At 52.3% G+C, this 20568-nt stretch overlaps 3 protein-coding genes across 14 annotated transcripts in view; 1 reads left to right on the top strand and 2 right to left on the bottom strand.

Moving 5' to 3' along the window:
- Positions 1 to 17244, bottom strand: part of MROH1 (maestro heat like repeat family member 1) — a 59615-nt gene extending 42371 nt beyond the window's left edge. For 5 of the 12 annotated variants that reach the window (XM_025265615.2, XM_025265612.2, XM_025265614.2 and 2 more), the window contains exon 1: positions 7331 to 7461. The gene's annotated coding sequence lies outside the window, so the exon portion shown is untranslated. Of the gene's footprint in view, positions 1 to 6670; positions 6709 to 6758; positions 7252 to 7330; positions 7463 to 12777; positions 12896 to 13919 lie in introns of those variants that run through there. The other 7 variants (XM_044928350.1, XM_025265622.2, XM_044928352.1 and 4 more) reach the window with 6 other exon arrangements.
- Positions 5857 to 18054, top strand: LOC102397434 (testis-specific serine/threonine-protein kinase 5). The gene is made up of 9 exons (XM_044928473.1): positions 5857 to 5900; positions 14509 to 14725; positions 15084 to 15553; positions 15638 to 15693; positions 15991 to 16123; positions 16217 to 16332; positions 16745 to 16879; positions 16959 to 17181; positions 18042 to 18054. The coding sequence occupies exons 1-9, from the start codon at positions 5857 to 5859 to the stop codon at positions 18052 to 18054; spliced, it is 1407 nt and encodes a 468-aa protein (XP_044784408.1).
- On the bottom strand, positions 17373 to 20323 carry HGH1 (HGH1 homolog). Its single transcript, XM_006041090.3, has 6 exons — positions 19621 to 20323; positions 19448 to 19548; positions 19259 to 19357; positions 18969 to 19060; positions 18757 to 18879; positions 17373 to 18680 (listed from the first exon to the last, which is right to left on the bottom strand). Exons 1-6 carry the CDS (start codon positions 20244 to 20246, stop codon positions 18501 to 18503), a joined length of 1221 nt encoding a protein of 406 aa, XP_006041152.1. The 5' UTR covers positions 20247 to 20323; the 3' UTR covers positions 17373 to 18500.
- Between the last annotated feature and the right edge of the window lie 245 nt (positions 20324 to 20568).

Below are 20568 nucleotides of genomic sequence, written 5' to 3'. Positions count from 1 at the left end.
TTCCTTGAAACACAAACTATCAAAGCTCACTCAAGAAAAAATAGATTAAAAACAAAAAGAAAAAATAGATAATCTAGAACTTCCCTGGTGGTCCAGTGGTTAAAACTCCACACTTCCACTGCAGGGTCCACAGATTTGATTCCTGGTCAGGGAACTAAGATACCCCATACCATGTGGCACAGTCAAAAAAAAAAAAGAAAAAAAATAGCTTTATATTTAACAAAGAATTGAAGTTGTAGTTAAAAGCCTTCACACAGAGAAAACTCTAGGCCTACATGACCTCCCTGGGAAATTCTATCAAGCATTTAAGGAAGAAACAACTCCAACTCTACACACATTCTTCCAGAAAAACTGAACCTAAAAAGCACTTAACAACTGATTCTCTGAGGTTAGCATTACTCTGATAGCAAAACTAGACACAACAATTAAAACTATAGATCAATATCCTTCACAGATGCAAAATTTCTTAACAATATTTTATCAAATCATATCCAACAACAGGTAAAAATGATAATACCTCATGACCAAATTGGGTCATTCCATGAATGCAAGGTTGGTTGGTATTTTTAACTCCAGCCACTGTAAATCACAATAACAGACCAAAAAATAAAAACCACATAATCATCTCAATAAATGCAGAAAAAGCATTTGTCACAATCCAACATCCACTTATAATAATAATTATCAACAAACAGGAACAGAAGGAAACTTCCACAATCTGATAAAGAGCACCAAAGGGAAATCTATAGGAACATTATACTTAACAGTAAAAGACTAAATGCAATCCCTACAGGATGGGGAAGAAGGCAAGGATGCCTGCTCTCACTAGTTCTATTCACTATCAGCTGGAGGTTTTAGTCTGTGAAATAAGGCAAGAAAAAAAATAAGACATCCAAATTGAAAAAGAAGTAAAACTATTTTTATTCACAGGTGATGTGATCATCTATGCAGAAAATGCTACAGAATCTAGAGTTGGAACCAGATCAATAAGTCATCTAGCAAGATCACAAAATATAAATATTCAATTTTTAAAAAACATTAATATTAGAAAATCAACTGTATTTCCATATACTAACAATAAACAATCAAAAATTGAAAAAGCCACAACATCTGCCATTGAGCAAAAATTATATGAAATATTTAGCGACAAATTTGACAAAAGATGGACAATGCAGTAAAATTATCAAACACTGCTGAGATATAAAAGAAAACTTAAATAAATGGAGAGAAATACTGTACAAGGAAATCAATTCTTTGCAAATGGATCTACAGATTGAATGCATTCCCAATCAGAATCCCAGCATGTTTTTTGTAGAAACTGACAGACTGATTCTAAAATTCATACAGAAATGCAGAGGACCTAAAATAGCCAAGACAACTCTGAAAAAAAAAATAGAGAACCTATACTACATGACTTCAAGAGTTATATGGCACATCACACCACTTGGTAGCAGACACACGTCGCACCACTCAGTGACAGACATACTGTGATCAACATTAGCCACCCCCCTCCTCACCCTGCTCCAACCCTTCATATTGGGCAGCAGGTGCTCTGCTCCCCCTCTGAGAGCCCATCTCTGATGGCTACCTCTCCTAATGCTGCCTTGGCCACTTCCTCCACCCTGAGAGTGCTGGTCTTCATCAAACACAGGCCATATCATGCCACACCACTGCTCAGTGGTCTTCACTGCTGCTCACAGAATCAAAGCAAAACCTTCGACAAAGACTTTTGCAACCCAGACCCAAGTCCCTCTCTGCTCCTCTCTCATCCCTCATGCTTCAGGCATCCTGAATGCCCTGGGCTAGGGCTTGGGCTCTTGTACCTCTGCTTCTGCTGATCCCTACAAACACCCCACCCTGTCCTCTTCACCCCACAGAACACATTCATTCCTCAGAGGTCAATCACTTACCTCCCCCAGGACACTGTCACCCCTCCAGCAGGTGACCCAGGGTTCCCCCAGTCCTCGCTCCTACAGGGATAGTGGCATCCTTTCTGAACAGCAGATGTGCATGCTGATCTGCCTTCAGCCCACCATGCACACAGAGAAAGCTTTGATTTATATTCTTGGCATATACACAATTTCAAAAAACAAACAAAACACTGTTCATTGAAGGAAAAGACTCAAAATCCTCATCTAAGACTCAATATTATAAAACTGTCAATTCTCTTTCATTTATAAAAATGTGAATCAGGCTACTGGAGGGTTCCACTTGATAAAATAGTTTCAAATTCATATGGAAGAATCAACATACAACAGTAGCCAACTAAATTCTGAAAAGTCTGTGAACAGCGGGATTTGTCCTATGTTATGTTCAGTTCAGTTCATTCGCTCAGTCGTGTCCAATTCTTTGCAACCCCATGGAATGCAGCATACCAGGCTTCCCTGTCCATCACCAACTCCCAGAGCTTGTTCAAACTCATGTCCATCAAGTCAGTGATGCCATCCAAACATCTTATCCACTGCCATCCCCTTCTCTTTCTGCCTTCAATCTTTCCCAGCATCAGGGTCTTTTCTAATCCAGTTCTTCGAATCAGGTGGCCAGACTATTTGAGCTTCAGCTTCAGTATCAATCCTTCCAATGAATATTCAGGACTGATTTCTTTTAGGATTGACTGGTTTGACCTCCTTGCTATCCAAGGGACTCTCAAGAGTCTTCCTCAACACCACAGTTCAAAAGCATCAATTCTTCGGTGCTCAGCTTTCTTTATAGTCCAACTCTCACATCCATACATGACTACTGGAAAAACCATAGCTTTGACTAGATCGGCTTCTGTCAGCAAAGTAATGTCTGCTTTTTAATATGCAGCCTAGGTTGGTCATAGCATTTCTTCCAAGGAGCAAGTGTCTGCAGTCACCATCTGCCGTGATTTTGGAGCCCCCCAAAATAAAGTCTGTCACTGTTTGCATTGTTTCCCTAATTATTTGCCATGAAGTGATGGGACAGGATGCCATGATCTTCATTTTTTGAATGTTGAATTTTAAGCCAACTTTTTCACTCTCCACTTTCACTTTCATCAAGAGGCTCTTCAGTTCTTTATCGCTTTCTGCCATAAGGGTGGTGTCATCTGTATATCTGAGGTTATTGACATTTCTCCCAGCAATCCTGATTCCAGCTTGTACTTCATCCAGCCTGGCATTTGGCATGGTGTACTCTGCATATAAGTTAAATAAGCAGAGTGACAATATACAGCCTTGACATAATCCTTTCCCAATTTGGAACCAGTCTGTTGTTTCATGTCTGCTTCTAACTGTTGCTTCTTGACCTGCATACAGATTTCTCAGGAAGCAGGTCAGGTGGTCTGGTATTCCCATCTCTTTCAGAATTTTCCACAGTTTGTTGTGATCCACATAGTCAAAGGCTTTGGTATAGTCAATAAAGCAGAAGTAGATGTTTTTCTGGAACTCTCTTGCTTTTTCGCTGATCCTACAGATTTTGGCAATTTGATCTCTGGTTCCTTGCCTTTTCTAAATCCAGCGTGAACATCTGGAAGTTCTCAGTTCATGTACTGTTGAAGGCTGGCTTGGAGAATTTTGAGTATTACTTTGCTAGCGTGTGAGATGAGTACAATTGTGTGGTAGTTTGAACGTCCTTTGGCATTGTCTTTCTTTGGAATTGGAATGAAAACTGACCTTTTCCAGTCCTGCGGCCACTGCTGCATTGTTGCCCAGTAGTAGATATAATGGTCATCTGAATTAAAATTTCCCATTCCAGTCCATTTTATGTTATGTTAAAATGTACTAAAATGCTGCCATAATTAAAACCATGCCTTTGTTATAAGAGGCACACAAATCAACAGAACTGTACAGAGAATCCAGAAATAAACACCAATAAGGAATAAAAAGGGAAAAATTTAAATAATAAAGACATTAGCCAACAAATAGTGTAGGAACAGCTTGGTAGGCACTCAGGGGAAAAAATTAGTTTTCCCTACATCTTTCCTTACCCCAAAATAAGTGCTAGATGGATATAAGCATCATGTGTAAAAAGTAAATGTAGTCCTAAGTAGAAAATACAAGGACATATCTTACAGTCTTAGAGTAGGAAAGGACTTTCTAAGCCAGACACAAAACTCCACATACCTTAATGAAAGCTTTCAGTTGGACTATATGAAATTTTTTAATTTCTGAAAATCAGAAGCATACATAAACTCAAGACCACATCCATACATACACCTATGCCCACAATTGTACACTCTCAGACCTCACCCCATCCTCAATAGAGCATTAAGTAAATGAAAGACAAAATGGGTCAAACCATTCATTATAGGTATGACAAGAGCCCAATCTAACATTAACATGCACAGAAGTGCACCCACATCAACAAGATGAACAGGAAGACAGGCAGCACAAAGAAGACCACCAGTCCAGCACTCCGCTTCCCGTGCACCGCCACTTCCCCCCACTGCCCCACAGGACTGAGGGGCGGGGAGCAAGGCCTGCAGTGGCCACACATAGGTGGGGACAGCCAGCAGAGCCTGTGGAGTGTTCCCTACAAGCCTGAATGGTCGCACTCTGTGATGGCATCGTCCACCTTCCAATACCCATCTACAGAAGCCCACAGAGTGTCATAAAAACACATATGTCAATCAGGGATCTGGTTAGATTTGAAAAAACAAGCACTGGAAAAAAGTGGGAGCCAGGTAAGTATCGATTACCTGGGTTTGACTGGTTTTGAAGGTCTCCACCTGCGGCCCCTGCCCCAGGCCAGGAGATAACTGACCTGTGAGCACAGTGCTGACGGCAAAGCCAGGTGAAACTGCCACAGAGGAAGGGGGCACACAGACAGGGGAGGGCCCAGGAGGCCCCCTGCCTCCCGCAGGAAGCACCTCAGAGGCACCATCTCCTCAATCTGCATGGCCAAGTAGGTCCAACAGCGGCACACTGTGAGCAGCTGATCAGCAGTGGGGCAGGACTCCACCAGGACTGGCTCCCACACTCCCCTCCAAGGCTGCCCGCCTGCCCACCCTGATGCTCCTGGCACATGGCACAGGGCAGAGCCATCAGGGCCTTCCCTCCCTGCACTGGACATACTGTGGGCCAGTGAGGAAGCAGCTGCCCCCTCCCCCATGCTCACCAGTAGTCAGCATTGATTCAATGACATTTAGTAAAAGCCCACCAGGTACTGCCCCTGCCCACAGAGCCCTGGCCTGAAAGATGCCTACTTGTATTTCAACTGCCACGTGAGCTGACAAACCTAACCGTGGTACAGGACCATTTCACTGAGCTGGGTGGGGCTCAGAATGGGGTGTGGGAGGCCTAGGAGGGTCACATACCTCCCAGCCCAGAGGCAACAGGAGTGGTATGGAAGGTAGGTGTGTGAGGGGAGACTAGGAATTCAGGAGGCCCAGCGGGGGGTCACAGGATAGCCCCACCAGGCCCAGGGTCTTTCCCTCCCAGCACAGGAGCCAGAGCAGGAACCAACTTCCAGAGTCACCAACAAGAACCGGGGCAGATGACCTGGAAACAGTCCACAGCTCACTGTTCACAGCTCCTGGAGAGCACTGCTTCTCAATGTAAGCCACGCCAGCGGTGTCAACCCCCAGAAGTGGTTGGCTCTCCGGCTCAGTGAGGAAAGCATGCATCTCAAGACGCCCAGCAGCCAGCATTCCTTGAACAACAGCAGGGACTCTCCTGGAGCGCCTGCCTCAAGAAGGTCAAGTAACTTGGCTCCATGAAAGGGCTCACGCAATCTGGGCTGCTCATTGGTGCCTCGGTAGGCCCTGGGTCTGAACTAAGCACAGATACCTGCCTCCAGGCATAGGCGGCAGCTATGAGCTCCAGGGAGCAAGCAAGCACCCCAGGGTTCCACCTCTGATCTACTGGGGCCCTCAGCAGGCAGTCGTGGTGGAGTAAGATGCAGCAACAACAATCCATGTCAGCCTGGACATTGATATCAAGGTAACCAAGACAGCTCAACTTGGTCATTCCACTCTAGCAACAAAGAGAGACCTGAGGTGCGTGCTCACTTGAGTCATGGCAGCCAAAAGCCCTGTTGACAACTGCATTCCCAGGCCCTCTGGCTGTCAGGACCAAAGGGGTGACCACATCACAATCCTGCCACCACTCAAGTGTCCCACCAGATGATTCCCACATAGGTCTCCTGGGGCCCAGGGCCTGCTGGCCATCTCCACTGGGACCATCATCGCCACAAACCCAACAGCTCCAACACGATTGTCACCCAACCCCTCCCCAACCCACAGCTCACTTGCCTCTTCTGTGTCATCATGCACTTAGCTCTCAGGTCAGAAGCAGCATCACCCCTTCCTGTTCCTCCACCTCCATCCCCTCACTCTATAGTGACTCACCTTCTCCACCTCTACCACCTCCCTTTCCAAAGTGGTCCCCTCAAACCAGCCTCCACCCCAACCCCGCCTGGCCCCGCAGCAGACAGCCACTCCAGCTAACATTGCCACAAAAGTCCCCTCTGCCCCCTACACCCCTTTGTGCCTCATCACCCTTGAGCTTTCCAGTCAGCCCCTCCCCCTACCCCACTGGGCTGGCAAAGGAGAACCTCTCTCAAGTGTGCAGATGGGAACCACCATGCACACAGAGCCCTCTTATCAGGCCCTACGGCTGCACTGCAGCTCAGCTGACGCTACAGAAAACCGGAACCCAAAATTGGGCCTAAGAGTCCAGGGACTGGGGGCCAAGCACCTCCGAGCTCTCACCCGGATTTAGAGAGGAATTTCCTGCAGCCTCTCCAGCTTCACGCCTACAGGGCATGACCAGAAACCCTCAGGACTGAGGACACATTACCTCCCGGCTCTGGACCGCCTCCTCCTCTCACGCCAGAGAGAAAGTAGAAAGAATACAATGGTCCCCGCGCTTTGGGACCCTCGGGTTTAGGATGAGTTTCCCAGAGGACCCCCGTTTTCCCCTGGGGAACCAAGGAGGTGGACCACAGGCCTCCGAAAAGTGACAGACTGAACGCCCCCCGGGGGGCAGGAGGGGGGACAGGCACCGGCCGAGTATCCCGAGTCCCACCCTGGGAGGGGCCGGGCACAGGGGACGCGCTCCGCACGCCGGGTGAGGAAGAAAGTGAGCGGTTGGACTCCCAGGCCGCTCTTCCGGGTTGTGACGCGGCAAATCCGTCTCTGTGCGGGGCTGGGCACACCTGAGCCCGAGGAAGGGGGCGGGCTCAGCCCCGCGAAGCCCGGGACCGTCCCTGCGCTCGCCTGGTGACTTTGGAGAGGAACCCCCTGACTTGGTTTCCCGCGGCGGCCGGGCCAAGGGGGCGACCCGAAGGTCTGCGACCCAGGCTTTCCCGAGGGGCACCTCCCCGAGTGACCGCGGCCAGCTCTGACCCCCGGGACCTGTCCGCCCTTTACCAGAGGAGGCGCCGCAGCCGCGGCCCCGGGAGCCGCCCTCGCTGCAGCCGTTGACCGGAGTGGGCGGGGCCACGCGACGAGCCCGCCCCCTGCCAACTGCCTCCCACCGCGCTGTAACTTGGCCCCGCCCCCACACGATCTCTGCGCTCATTGGTTGAGAGAGCGTGTCTCTCCTCTCTCTCTCTCTCTCTCTCTCTCTCTCTCTCTCTCTCTCTCTCTCTCTCGGCTCCGCCTCCAGCTGGCTTGTGACCACCACATCTGACCGTTGGGCTCCAGTCTGGCCGCCCTGTGGGCCTCAAGGGGTGCGGCAGGTTACTGCGTAGGTGAGGGACCGGGCCCGCTTGCCACTCTGCTCTGTGACCCCTCCCGACACACCACGGTGATCCTGTCACACAGACACAGACCCACATACCCTGAGATACCTGGGGCACCAATATACCCAAACCCAGTCCCTTTGCAAACACATACCTGTCCAGGAACACACGCCAGGTGGGCTAGACCTGGACACAGGCAGGAACTGTCATGCCCTATATCTCTCACACAAGAACACCCAACAAATACCCCAAAGAGCCCAGGGCCACAGGCCCCTCTACACACAGGTACACACCTGAACACACGAGGCACATATCTAGTCTGCCAATAGTCCCTGGGAATCAAAATGTGAAGGCACCGATAAAACTACAGCAGAACACAGGGAAAAGGTTCTCTGACATAAATGGTACCAATGTTTTCTTAGATCACTCTTCTGAGGCAGTAGAAGTAAAACCAAAACTAGACAAATGGGACTTAATCAAACTCACAAGGTTTTGCACAGCAAAGGAAACCATAAACAAAACAAAGTGACAACCTAAAGAATGGGAGAAAATACTTGCAAATGATGTGACCAACAAGACTTTTATTTCCAAAATACACAAATAGGCCGTAGAACTCAATGTGTATATATACATATATCTATACACACACACATATATACAATATATACAATGTGTGTATATATATATATATATGTATGTATATAAATGGGCAAAGGCACTATGGAGAACAGTATGGAGGTTCCTTTAAAAACTAAAACTAGAGCTACCATGCTGCTGCTAAGTCACTTTAGTCGTGTCCGATTCTGTTTGACCCCATAGACGGCAGCCCACCAGGCTCCCCCATCCCTGGGATTCTCCAGGCAAGAACACTGGAGTGGGTTGCCATTTCCTTCTCCAATGCATGAAAGTGAAAAGTGAAAGTGAAGTCGCTCAGACCCTGCAATCCCACTCCCGAGTATATATCCAGAGAAAAACATGATCTAAAAGGATACATGTTTATTGCAGCACTGTTTACAATAACCAAGACATGGACGCAACCTAAATATCCATCGAAAGGGAATGGAAAAAGAAGATATGGTACATATATACAGTGGAATATTACTCAACCATTAAAAAGAATGAAATAATGCCATTTGCAGCAACATGAATGGATATAGAAAGTGTCATACTGAGTGAAGTAAGTCAGACAAAGAAGGAGAAATAGTGTATGACATCCCTTATATGTGGAATCTAAGAAGAAATGATACAAATAAACTTACAAAACAGAAAGAGACTCACAGACTTAGAAAACGAACTTATGGTTGCCAGTGGGGAAGGGAGAGTTAGGGACTTTGGGAAGGTCATGTATACACTGCTATATTTAAAATGGATAACCAACAAGAACCTATTGCAGAGCACATGGAACTTTGCTCAATATTTTATGTCAACATGCATGGGAGGTGGCTTTAGGGGACAATGTATGTGTATGGCTGAGTCTCTTCTCTGGTCACCTGAAACTCAGTTCAGTTCAGTTGCTCAGTCATGTCTGACTCTTTGAGACCCCATGGACTGCAGCACACCAGGCTTCCTTGTCCATCACCAACTCCTGGAACTTGCTCAAATTCATGTCCACTGAGTCAGTGATGCCATGCAACCATCTCATCCTCTGTCACCTCCTTCTCCTCCTGCCTTTGATCTTTCCCAGCATCAGGGTCTTTTCCAATGAGTTCTTCATCAGGTGGCCCAAGTATTGGGGTTTCAGCTTCAGCATCAGTCCTTCCAATGAGTATTCAGGACTGACTTCTTTTACGATGGACTGGTTGGATTTGCTTGCAGTCCAAGCGACTCTCAAGAGTCTTCTCCAACACCACAGTTCAGAAGCATCAATTCTTCGGTGCTCAGCTTTCTTTCTAGACCAACTCTCACATCCATACATGACTACTGGAAAAACCATAGCTTTGACTAGACGGGCCTTTGTTGGCAAAGTAATGTCTCTGCTTTTTAATATGCTGTCTAGGTCATAGCATTTCTTCCAAGAAGCAAGCGTCTTTTAATTTCATGGCTGCAGTCACCATCTTCAGTGATTTTGGAGCCAAAAAAAATGAAAGTATCTCACTGTTTCCATTGTTTCCCCATCTATTTGCCATGAAGTGATGGGACCAGATGCCAAGATCTTAGTTTTCTGAATGTTAAGTTTTAAGCCAACTTTTTCACTCTCCTCTTTCACTTTCATCAAGAGACTCTCTAGTTTGTCGCTTTCTGCCATAAGGGTGATGTCATCTACATATCTGAGGTTATTGATATTTCTCCCAGCAATCTTGATTCCAGCTTGTGCTTAATCCAGCCCGGCATTTCACATGATATTAAGAAGAGGTGGCAAGAATACACAGAAGAACTATACAACAAAGATCTTCATGACCCGGATAACCACGATGGTGTGATCACTCACCTAGAGCCAGACATCCTGGAAAGTGAAGTCAAGTGGGCCTTAAGAAGCATCACTACGAACAAAGCTAGTGGAGGTGATGGAATTCCAGTGGAGCTATTTCAAATCCTAAAAGATGATGCGGTGAAAGTGCTGCACTCAATATGCCAGCAAATTTGGAAAGCACAGCAGTGGCCACAGGACTGGAAAAGGTCAGTTTTCATTCCAATCCCAAAGAAAGACAATGCCAAAGTACGTTCAAACTACCGCACAATTGCACTCATCGCACACGCTAGCAAAGTAATGCTAGAATTCTCCAAGCTAGACTTCAACACTGTGTGAACTGTAAACTTCCAGATGTTCAAGCTGGATTTAGAAGAGGCAGAGGAACCAGAGATCAAATTGTGAAAATCTGTAGGATCATCGAAAAAGCAAGAGAGTTCCAGAAAAACATCTACTTCTGCTTTATTGACTATGCCAAAGCCTTTGACTATGTGGATCACAACAAACTGTGGAAAAATTCTGAAAGAGATGGGAATACCAGACCACCTGATCTGCCTCCTGAGAAATCTGTATGCAGGTCAAGAAGCAACAATTAGAAATGGACTTGGAACAACAGACTGGTTCCAAATTGGAAAAGGAGTACATCAAGACTGTATGTTGTCACTCTGCTTACTTAACTTATACGCAGAATATACCTGAAACTATCACAACATTAATTGGCTATACACCAATACAAAATAAAAAGCTTACAGTCTGGGGGAAAAACATGGGCAGAAGACCTAAACAGACATTTCTCCAAAGAAGATATACAGATAGCCAATAGGCACATGAAAAGATGCTCAACATCACTAATTATTAGAGAAATGCAAATCAAAAGTTCAGTAAGGTACCACAGCACTCAGGATAGGCATCATTAAAAACTCTAGGGACTTCCCTGGTGGTCAGGTGGTTAAGGACCTGTCTTGCAATGCAAGAAACACGGGTTCAGTCCCCGGTTGGGGAACTAAGATCCCACATGCTGCAGAGCTACAGAGCCCACAATGAAGATCCCACATGCTGCAACCAAGACCCAACTCAGCCAAATGAATAAATTAAAAAAAAAATAGTCTACAAATAACAAATGCTGGGGAGGGTGTGGAGAAAAGGGTACTCTCCTCCACTGTTAGTGGGAATGCAAATTGGTGCAGCCAGTATGGAAAACAGTAAGGGGGTTCCTCAAAAAACTAGAGTTGTTGTATGATCCAGCAATCCCATTCTAGGGCATACATCTGGAGAAAACTATAATTTGAAGAGATACATGTACCCCAGGACTATTTACAACAGCCAATACATGGAAACAGCATAAATATCCATTGACAGATGAATGGATAAAGATGTGGTGAAAGTGAAGTCGCTCAGTTGTGTCCGACTCTTTGTGACCCCCATGGACTGTAGGCCACCAGGCTCCTGCGTCCATGGGATTTCCCAGGCAAGAATACTGGAGTAGGTTGCCATTTCCTTCTCCAGGGGATCTTCCCGACTCAGGGATCGAACCTGGGTCTCCCGCATTGCAGGCAGACGCTTTAACCTCTGAGCCACCAGGGAAGCCCAAAGATGTGGTACATATATACGATGGAATACTACTGAGTAATAAAATGAAATTACGTCATTTGCAGTAACTTGGATGGACCCAGAGATTACTATACTAAGTGAAGTAAGTCAGAAAGAGAGTCAGAAAGTAAGTCATAAATACCATATGATATCACCATATGTGGAACCTAAGATATGACAGAAATGAACTTATTTATGAAAGAGAAACAAACTCATATGGAGAACAGACATGAGCCTGCCAAAGGCGGGGGCTGCTGCGCATTGCGGCTTAACAGACGCAAACGAGTGCGCACAGAGTGGGCGAGCAGCAAGACGCTACTGCATAACACAGGAAGCTCTATTCAATATCGTGTAATAAACTGTAATGGAAAAGAATATAAATACACATGCATAACTAATCACAGTGCTATACACCAGAAACTAATACAACATTGTAAATCAACTATACTTCAATAAAAAGCAAAACATTTAAAAAAAAATTTTATTAGTCTTTAATAAAAGATTAAAAAAAACAAAAAGCAAGTATATGCATTTGGGACCTTGGGATCTGGAGAGGGAGGCAGACAACGAGCAAGTCAATGATTCGTAAGTTGCACAAAGTGCTGTGAAGAACTGCAGCTGGGGGCTGAGAAAGAGAGAAGCCAAGAGAGGAGCCCAGGTTCTGGACAGACACACTGGCCCCCGCAGAGCCCTGGAGGCTGAAATCACCTGGGTGTGCCCACAGACCAAAATGAAAGGAGCAAGTGGTGTTCCAGAAGCTCAGGAAAGGAAAAGCAATTGGAGAAGAAAGGGCCGGTCAGCAACAGTACATCCTCGGCATTAACAACTTGTCTGCATCTCACTGGGTCCACAGGGATCTGTGGGCAGGGGTGCGAGGAGGCAAAGTGGCCTCAGTTTAAACATGGGGGCAGGTTGGTCACTGGACAGTACGGCAGGGATGGGGGCTTCTTTTTTCACAGAGAGAAGGGCTGCAGCCTTCTGTCTTAGGGATAGAGTGCAGAGAGCGGGACAGAACTCTTGTAGATGGCTGATACAGCGTTCTGCTCCACAGATGGGGCCTGGCCCCCAAGAAAGAGCTCCCACCCCCCAGGTACTGCATAGGCAGGAAGGGAGGGTTATCCAAGGGAGGCTCATACCTGGATGGCTCACTCTCCCGTTGATGTCCCCATGGCCAGGGTTCAGGACACCCCACTGGTCCTGCCTTCCCCAGGCTCAGCTGAACTTTTTCACTCCCAAGCACGCACACACGCTGCCCTGGCACAGATCACAGCATCATTCAACTTTTATTAAATTATTAAGGCCAGGGACTTCCCTGGGCATCCAGTGATTAAGACTCTGTTTCCACTGCAGGGGGCGTGAATTTGATCCCTGGTTGGGGAACTAACACCCTCCCTGCATGCCGCAAGGCCCCCCCGCCTCAAAACAGAGTATTAAGGGCAGTCTCTCTTCTGTAACAGTAAACTCTGTGAGAAAGGCCCGTGCCTGTGACTGGCTCCCAAGGGCTTGGCACCAAGCCCAGCACAGGGAGGTACTCAGCAATGCTGTGAAATAGATGGATGACCCGGGGTGCAGAGAAAGAGGAGGGTGAGCAGAGCTGGTGAGCACTCTGGATCCTGCCTGTCACCTATCTGAGCAACAGTCACTGGCTTCCAGCTGTGTTCTGGAATGAGGCGGAGCCAGGGAGGTGGTGTAGGCTCCCCCCATCTCCAGCCCATGTAACACTTTCGTAACCATCACAAGTTAAATCCCCTCCCCTTGAAACACCCAGTTTCTCTCTTCCTAACCCGCATGGAGCAACAAACCAGCTAAACTGTCCATATTTTCTATCCTCCAGGCAATTTGCCAGACAAGGGCTGTGGGTGAGCCAGGGGATATCAGACACAAGCCTTGCCCTCCAGCGGCCCACAGTCCAACAGGGAGGAGAAAATGTCTCCATAGCTCACTTACATGCAGAGGGAGTGCTGCAAGCACCACGGATTCTGTGGGGACAAATCTGGTCCGCAGACACTATGCTGTCCAGCTCACAGAAGAGAGACCATGAACTTGGCCCTTACTTGTTTCGTCTGTAAAGGGGGCATCACTTGGTGATGTTCCCATTTGAAATCCTGGGTGTGGACTGCCTACCATGGGACAGGCACTTTGGTGTGCACAGAAGCAGGATTGTGGGAGGTAGTGGTTGCAGCTTCAAACAGCGCCCGCAGGCAACACAGCTCCACCCCGAGTAACAGCGCTCACAGAACACTGCAGGGCTGGGAGAAGGGAGGCGGTGCTGGCTCACCTCTTTGAGGTGGGCGGTCCAGTGGTTAGGACTTGTTCTTTCAGTGCTGGGTCCGAGTTCAGTTCCTGGTTGGAGAACTAGGATCCCCCACGCTGCGCCACACAGCCAAAACCATAAAAGGGCTGTCTGTGGCCCTTGGGGTTCTCACCCCATGGAGTGGGCCTCACACAGGGCAGGGCTGGTTCCAGCAAGATGTTCTCAGGGCAAGCAATGCCTGGGGAATAGAAGGATACCCCTTTGAGGGCACAATGCAAGCACAGCTCTAGAACCTTCCATTCTAGAATCTGCTCCTGCTTTCCCAGAGCCTGTCCAACCCCATGCCAGCCCATGGTTGTGTGGCTGTGTTAGCCTCCCTCCCCATCTCTGCTCCTGTCCCAGAGAGGCTTCAGAAACTTGGCTGCAGCCTTGAGGGCCTGTAGGCCCCAGCTGGCCTCCTGCAGTACATCACCCCATCACTCCACAGCGCATTGCTCCATCCGTCTACAACCCATCCCCCCATCCCTCTAACACAAGTCAGGCCTCAGCTGAACCTCCCAGAGCCCCTCCCCACGGCCCTGCGGGGTGCTGGGTAGCCCCAGCTCTCCCACAGAGCCCTGAATTTTATGAAGGCTGCCGGCAGGCAGAAGCTGGACCAGAGAGCCTTTCTGGAGCAGGTGCGTGAATGCAGGGACAATGGCTACCTGCTGTCCTCCAAGAAGATTGGTTCTGGGGTCTTCTCCAAAGTCTACTTGGCCTACGCCACGCAGGAGCGCATGCGGCACAACTCCAAGCTGGCCTCTGACCTGAGGGGCAAGCGCCACACCATGGTGAGGCAGGCTCGCCTCCTCCCCACGGGGTGGGGGTTCCATAGTCAGCCCCAGTGGCCCCTGTCCTAACTCCACTCAGGCACCTCCCAGGTGCTCTGGCTTCCTCCTAGTCCCACGTCTTCCAGAAGGCCCAGGCTCTGGCAGTCTGATCCCTCTCAGTTCCTGGACCCGTTGAACACATAAGTAACCAGGATGGGATGAGGGGGAAGGTCAGTGCTGCCTCCCAAGGCTGCTGCTCACCGAACCTTGCCCTGGTCAACTTCGGCCACATGCACAAAGGCCACGGGGCCTGTTCTAGCACATCCTGTCCCCAGGGGGATTGTGGCCTTTGCACAGTGGCCACCCTCCACACCTGCAGGTGGCTATCAAGATCGTCTCCACTGCGGAGGCCCCTGCAGAGTTCTCCCGCAAGTTCCTGCCCCGTGAGATTTCATCACTCAATGCTACGTACAAGCACCTGAACGTGGTGGGCAGAGACCCCAGGCAGCCGGCCCTTCCTACCTACCCCAGGCCCACCCCTTCACCTCCTGGGATCCTTATACTCGGGCCGGCCCCATTCCGAGACCCCAGCCCTGTGCACCCGAGGGCCCTGGTTGGGGGTGACAGTGGGGGGGTGGCCCGGCAGGTGCAGCTGTATGAGACCTTCGCGAACAGCCGGCGCACCTACTTGGTACTGGAGCTGGCGGCCCGCGGTGACCTGCTGGAGCACATCAACACCATGTCTGCTCATCACCGCTGCCCGGGACTGGAGGAGGAGGAGGCCCGCAGGCTGTTGTGGCAGCTGGTCAGTGCCGTGGCGCACTGCCACAACTCAGGCATCGTGCACCGGTGAGGGCGCCACCCAGCCTGCTGCCCAGCGCGTGGAGACCTGCCTGAGCTCAGGTCCAGCCCCGCCTCCCCTTCCCCACACAGGGACTTGAAGTGTGAGAACGTCCTGCTAGATGACAGAGGCTGCCTAAAGCTGAGTGGTGAGCCTGCGGCCCGGCCCCCAACTAGGCTTCCAGCCTGGGCCAGCTCTGATCACCTTCAACTTCCCCGGGTCGCACATACCCCCCTCTTGCCCCAAGCCCAGGGCTCCAGCCTCTACACTGGTCTGCTCCAGACTTCTGACCCCAGTCTGCCTTGTCCTTCAAGCCTCCAGTGAGGCCTGCACCCAACAGTTGCCCACAGCCAGACTTATAGTTACCCACACGCCCCGTGCCCACAGCCCCCTCAGGAGCCCTCTCTTGAGCAACCCGCCCGTCCGCCCTGCACGTCCCTTGCAGACTTTGGCTTTGCCAATCGTTCCGGGCTCAAGAACTCATTGCTGAGCACCTTCTGCGGGTCTGTGGCCTACACAGCCCCAGAGATCCTCATGAGCAAGAAGTACAACGGGGAGCAGGCCGACCTGTGGAGCCTGTGAGCACCACCCCAGGGGCTCCAGGACCCTGGGGGGGAAGAGGGGCAGGGGCCGGGGAGGAGGGGTGGGCCCTGAGAAGCCCATACCCCCAGAGGTGTCATCCTCTACGCCATGGTGACTGGGAAGCTGCCCTTCAAGGAGTGCCAGCCCCACCGAATGCTGTATCTGATGCGCCGGGGCCCCACCTTCCGGCCAGGCCTGTCCCCAGGTGAGCACCTCCACCACATGTCCCTCCCAAGTCCCAGCCGTGCCTGGAGAGGGGACAGCAAGACAGACCTAGGTCCAGAGAAGGGCCACATGCACTGTGGCATGGGGGATGCTGACCTGGCCTCTTTGCCAGCCCAGGCTGGGGGATGGACTGTGGTGACGGGGGAAACTGGAGTTGGTGGCCCCATTAAGCTTGAACCCTGAACGAGCCCTAGGTCAGGCTGCCTCACCTCTCTCTGCCTGTCTGCCCACGTGCAAAACACGGACACCCTCTAGCCATTTGGGAAGACTGCATGGGGCAACCCCACCAAGTGGCCAGAATCGTTGGCTGTGAGGGCCGTGGGCTGGGGGCACGAGAGGTGGCGGGAGGGGGCCGCTACCGTGAGGCTGCAGCCTTGAGTCCTCGCCCACAGAGTGCCAGGACTTGATCCGAGGCCTGCTCCAGCTGCGCCCACAAGCTCGCCTGGGCCTGCAGCAGGTGGCCACCCACCACTGGATGCTGCCTGCTGCACATGCGCTCCTCTGCACTACACTCTGTGCTATACCAGGTGTGGCAGGCCTACCTGGGTGGGCAGGTAGGAGGCTCCTCAGCGCCCTTCCTGACCCTCCCACTGTGATCTGTTGCAGAAAAACCAGAGAAGCCCCAGCTCCGAACATCCCTGGACAATGTGGAGCCCAGCGCAGGCTCTGATCCCCCAAGGTCACTCCTGCAACTGCTGCGACCCCAGCTACAGGGCACCTCTCATGAGAGTGCCTCCAGTCTGACGCCTGAGCCCCCAGGGCTTGCCCGAGACAAGGTGCAGACTCTGCCGGGCTTGAGCTCTGGAGCACGGACACGGCTGGTCGCAGGGTGGGTCACTCCAGGCATCCACTGTTGCTATGCTCCATCTGGAGCGTGCCTGGGCACTACCTGGTTAGCTGAGGGTGGGCGGGAGGGCAGGGGCGAGGCCAGATAAAGCATTTATTCTATAGAGCCAAGGGTGTGGACTTCTCAATGCAGGAAGAGGGATGTTGGGGCATCTGGAAAACAGTCCACATACCTTCAGGCCAGAGCTTTAATTTAATTGGGGGGAGGGAGAATGAAGAGGGGACCACAGAAGAGGAAGACACCTGGTACCCACGAAGAACTCAGCTTTGATCTGAGCTCCAGTAGAGCTGGCCCCAGCTCTGGAGGTAGTACCAGGACTGAGGACAAGAGGGCTGGGGGTTGGTGGGGGGGTGCTCTGCAGAGAGAAGCCTGGAAGGGCAGGGAAACAGGGATCCAGGGCAGAAGATGGCACTAGGTTTGATGGGAGGCCCAGGAAGGGAATACAGTGGGGTGAGGGACAGCCTGCTGGGCTTGGGGCCGTGGACTTGAAGGCACTACATATGGGGCCAACGGGCTCCAAAGGGGCAGAGCATGGTCCAGGGGAAGACTTGGGCCAAGGGCAAGGCTTATGAGCTTGGTGGGCATGGGATCTGGGGGGCTAAGGCTCAGGGGAATTGAACAGGGAGAGGGCCTAGCTAGACAGGGAAGGTGGGAGCATCAGGTCGGTCCAGGACTGGGAAATAGCACTTAAAGTGCTCACCAAGGCCTGAGGGCTGGGTCTGGGCACAGGGAAGGTGCTGAGGGTGAAGAGGAGGCAGCACCAGCAAGCGCCCCAAGGACAGGCCAGGGGGATGCAGCCCTGGGAGACCCTGACAGGCTGTGGCTGGTGAAACTCTCAACAGGTCAGCCCTGTGAGGCCAGGTCTCAGGCAGGGACAGCCGAGGGCCCCCAGGGTGGAGGGACCTGAGTTGGAACTGGCAGCAAGGGGCACTGCAAGCACTCAGACTCCTAGAGCACCCCTGAGACTCATTGGGAAGCTCTAGCTGGCCCTTCAGGTCTGCAGTGTTTTTCTGTCCAGCCCTGCCAGCCCTCCACCTGGAGACACCTGAGCAAGTCAGAGGTCTGGGGCAGCCCTGGCTGAACAGTCCTCCTCTGAGCAGCCAGCATTCTTGCTAGAAGCAACAGGGCACATGGAGGCGCCCTCAATCCTCAGCAAAGACCTAGAGCGGAGCTTAAGGGCAGCTCTGCTTCTCAGCCAGATACACTCTCAGAGCAGGGGACAGCAGGCAAGCCTGGTCTGGGAGGCCTGGACGGACTGTGAAGAGAAGTGGGCCCGGAGATGCTGGCAGGCCTCAGGGGCCTCACGTGGGTGCAGCTCCCTCTGCTTGTGGCCCTGGGCCCAGCTCCAGCTCCTGCTGCTCCCGCTCACACTGCTCCCGCTCCTGGTGATCCTGCTGCTGCAGCTGCCGCTCAACCTCCTCAGGCACCTGCACCTCCAGCAGGTTCTCCAGGCCGCGCTCTGGCTCGTCCCCAATAAGTACCTGCCAGCAGGGGAGGCACGTGGGGAGCTGGCTGGCATACCTTGGACGCCTACCCCTCCCCCAACCCTGCACCTACCTGGATGAGTTTCTCACAAGTCACCCGCACATCAGGCTCAGGCTCCCAGCTATGCAGCTCTCGCAAGATCAAGTAGGCTCCCTGGTCCCTCACCTGCTTCCGACCAGGTGCCGTGGCTGTCAGCTGGAAGAGGGAAGAGGGTACCCAGACGTCAGTGTGCTAATGTGTGTGTGTTGGGGGGGTGGCATTAATGAAGCAGGACCCCTGCTCACCAGCATGATGGTCTCAATTAGCATCTTGCGGATGTCAGCGTCAGGCTCTCGCTGCTTGTCTGGTGGCAGGTACTGCAGATCAACAGGCAGCCCTAGGGGTGAATTTGTGAGTCAGTGGGTCTCCATGCTGCCCCTGGGCCACTAGGCAGGATAAGGCTCATCTGTGCTCAGCAACTCCCTGCTGGAAGGTTTCAGAAGGGCCCTGATCTGGACACCTCCTGCCTCTCCCCTACCGGCCCGCCCCCCCCTTCCTGTTAAACCAACCCTGAGGCCCGACCCTAGCCACTCACGCTCCATCTCTTCCTCAGAGAAGTCTTCAGGCCCAGCCAGGGGCAGTAGCAAGAAGGGGAGAACGTCCACCTCGGGCCCAAGCAACCATTCATGATGTCCTGGGGAGAAACAGGAATGCAGACCTGTCCAGAGGGGCCCCAGAGAACAGCCTATTCCCCCCATAAGGCAGCATCCCCACCACGACTCACGGTGCTCGAAGCAGCAATTTCGCAGTGTTCCCACCACCCCGCCCCTGCGCACCGAGGAGTCCGGGTATTGGGTAAGGGGCAGCAGCCGCTGGACCACGCACCTGGAGGGAAGGGCCACTCAGTGCCGTCCCTGCGCACTTCCAACCCCTCCCCGCGAGCGCCCGGAGCTTCACCTGTTGCGGTCCAGCAGAAAAGCGCGGGTCGCGGGACGCTGGCTGAGGTTGGAGAGCACTGGTCCCAAGTAGTGCAAGGGCGCGCGGGCGTTGTAGCCCGGAGTGCACAGCGCGCGCACCAGCCGCTCCAGGCCCGACTCCCCGGGTTCTGCGGCCGCCAGAGCCTCTATCAGCGCAGCGCACGGCACCGGCTCGCGGCTGAGGTTAGCCAGCACGGCGGCCGCTTCCTCGGCCCAGGGCCACTGTGGGTCCAACGCGCAGCCCAGCAGGCGGACAGGCAGTCTGGGCTCGGCCGCCAGCAGCGGCTTGTGCAGGCCGGGGTCGGCAGCCAGGTTGACTAGCGCGCGAGCGGCGTCTCGGGCTGGGGCAGGAGGAGGGGCCACCGCCAGCTCGACCAGCGCCCGCAGCAGTGCCGCCTGGCCGGCCAGCAGCGTGCGGCCAGGCCCCGAGCCAGTCAGAGCCAGCACATGCTGCGCCGCCGCCGCCTGTAGGTCAGCCCGCTCCCCGAGCGCCAGGAAAGGCAGCAGCTTCGCCGCCTCCGCCTTCGGGCTGGTCTCCGACATCGGCGACCCTACGGGAGCTAGGCCATCGGCTGACGGACCCCTGTCCCCCCCGTCCTCCCCCATGCAGGTCGGTGAGCTCAGGGAAGCACACTCAGCCAGGCCCGGAACCTACAGGTGGTCAGCGGCCCCGCCCACCAGGTAGCGGAAGCCGCAGTAACCAATCCGAGGCCATGACTCTACCTAAGGGGCGGGACCTGAGCGCAGAGGCGGGGCCACGTCTAGGCCCCGGGGATTGTGGGATTGGATGCCGCCCGGAAGCAGGCTTGGGCCCGCAGTGAGCGTGACAGTCGCTGGAGAACTAACAGCCGTCTTTTGGGGGCTCCTGCCGACCCCCCCCCTCCGGAGAAGGCAGTGGCACCCCACTCTGGTACTCTTGCCTGGAAAA

The sequence above is a fragment of the Bubalus bubalis genome, chromosome 15 (assembly GCF_019923935.1).
Source record: "Bubalus bubalis isolate 160015118507 breed Murrah chromosome 15, NDDB_SH_1, whole genome shotgun sequence".
Classification (NCBI taxonomy): Eukaryota; Metazoa; Chordata; class Mammalia; order Artiodactyla; family Bovidae; genus Bubalus; species Bubalus bubalis.
This window is presented reverse-complemented; position numbering and strand designations above follow the sequence as displayed.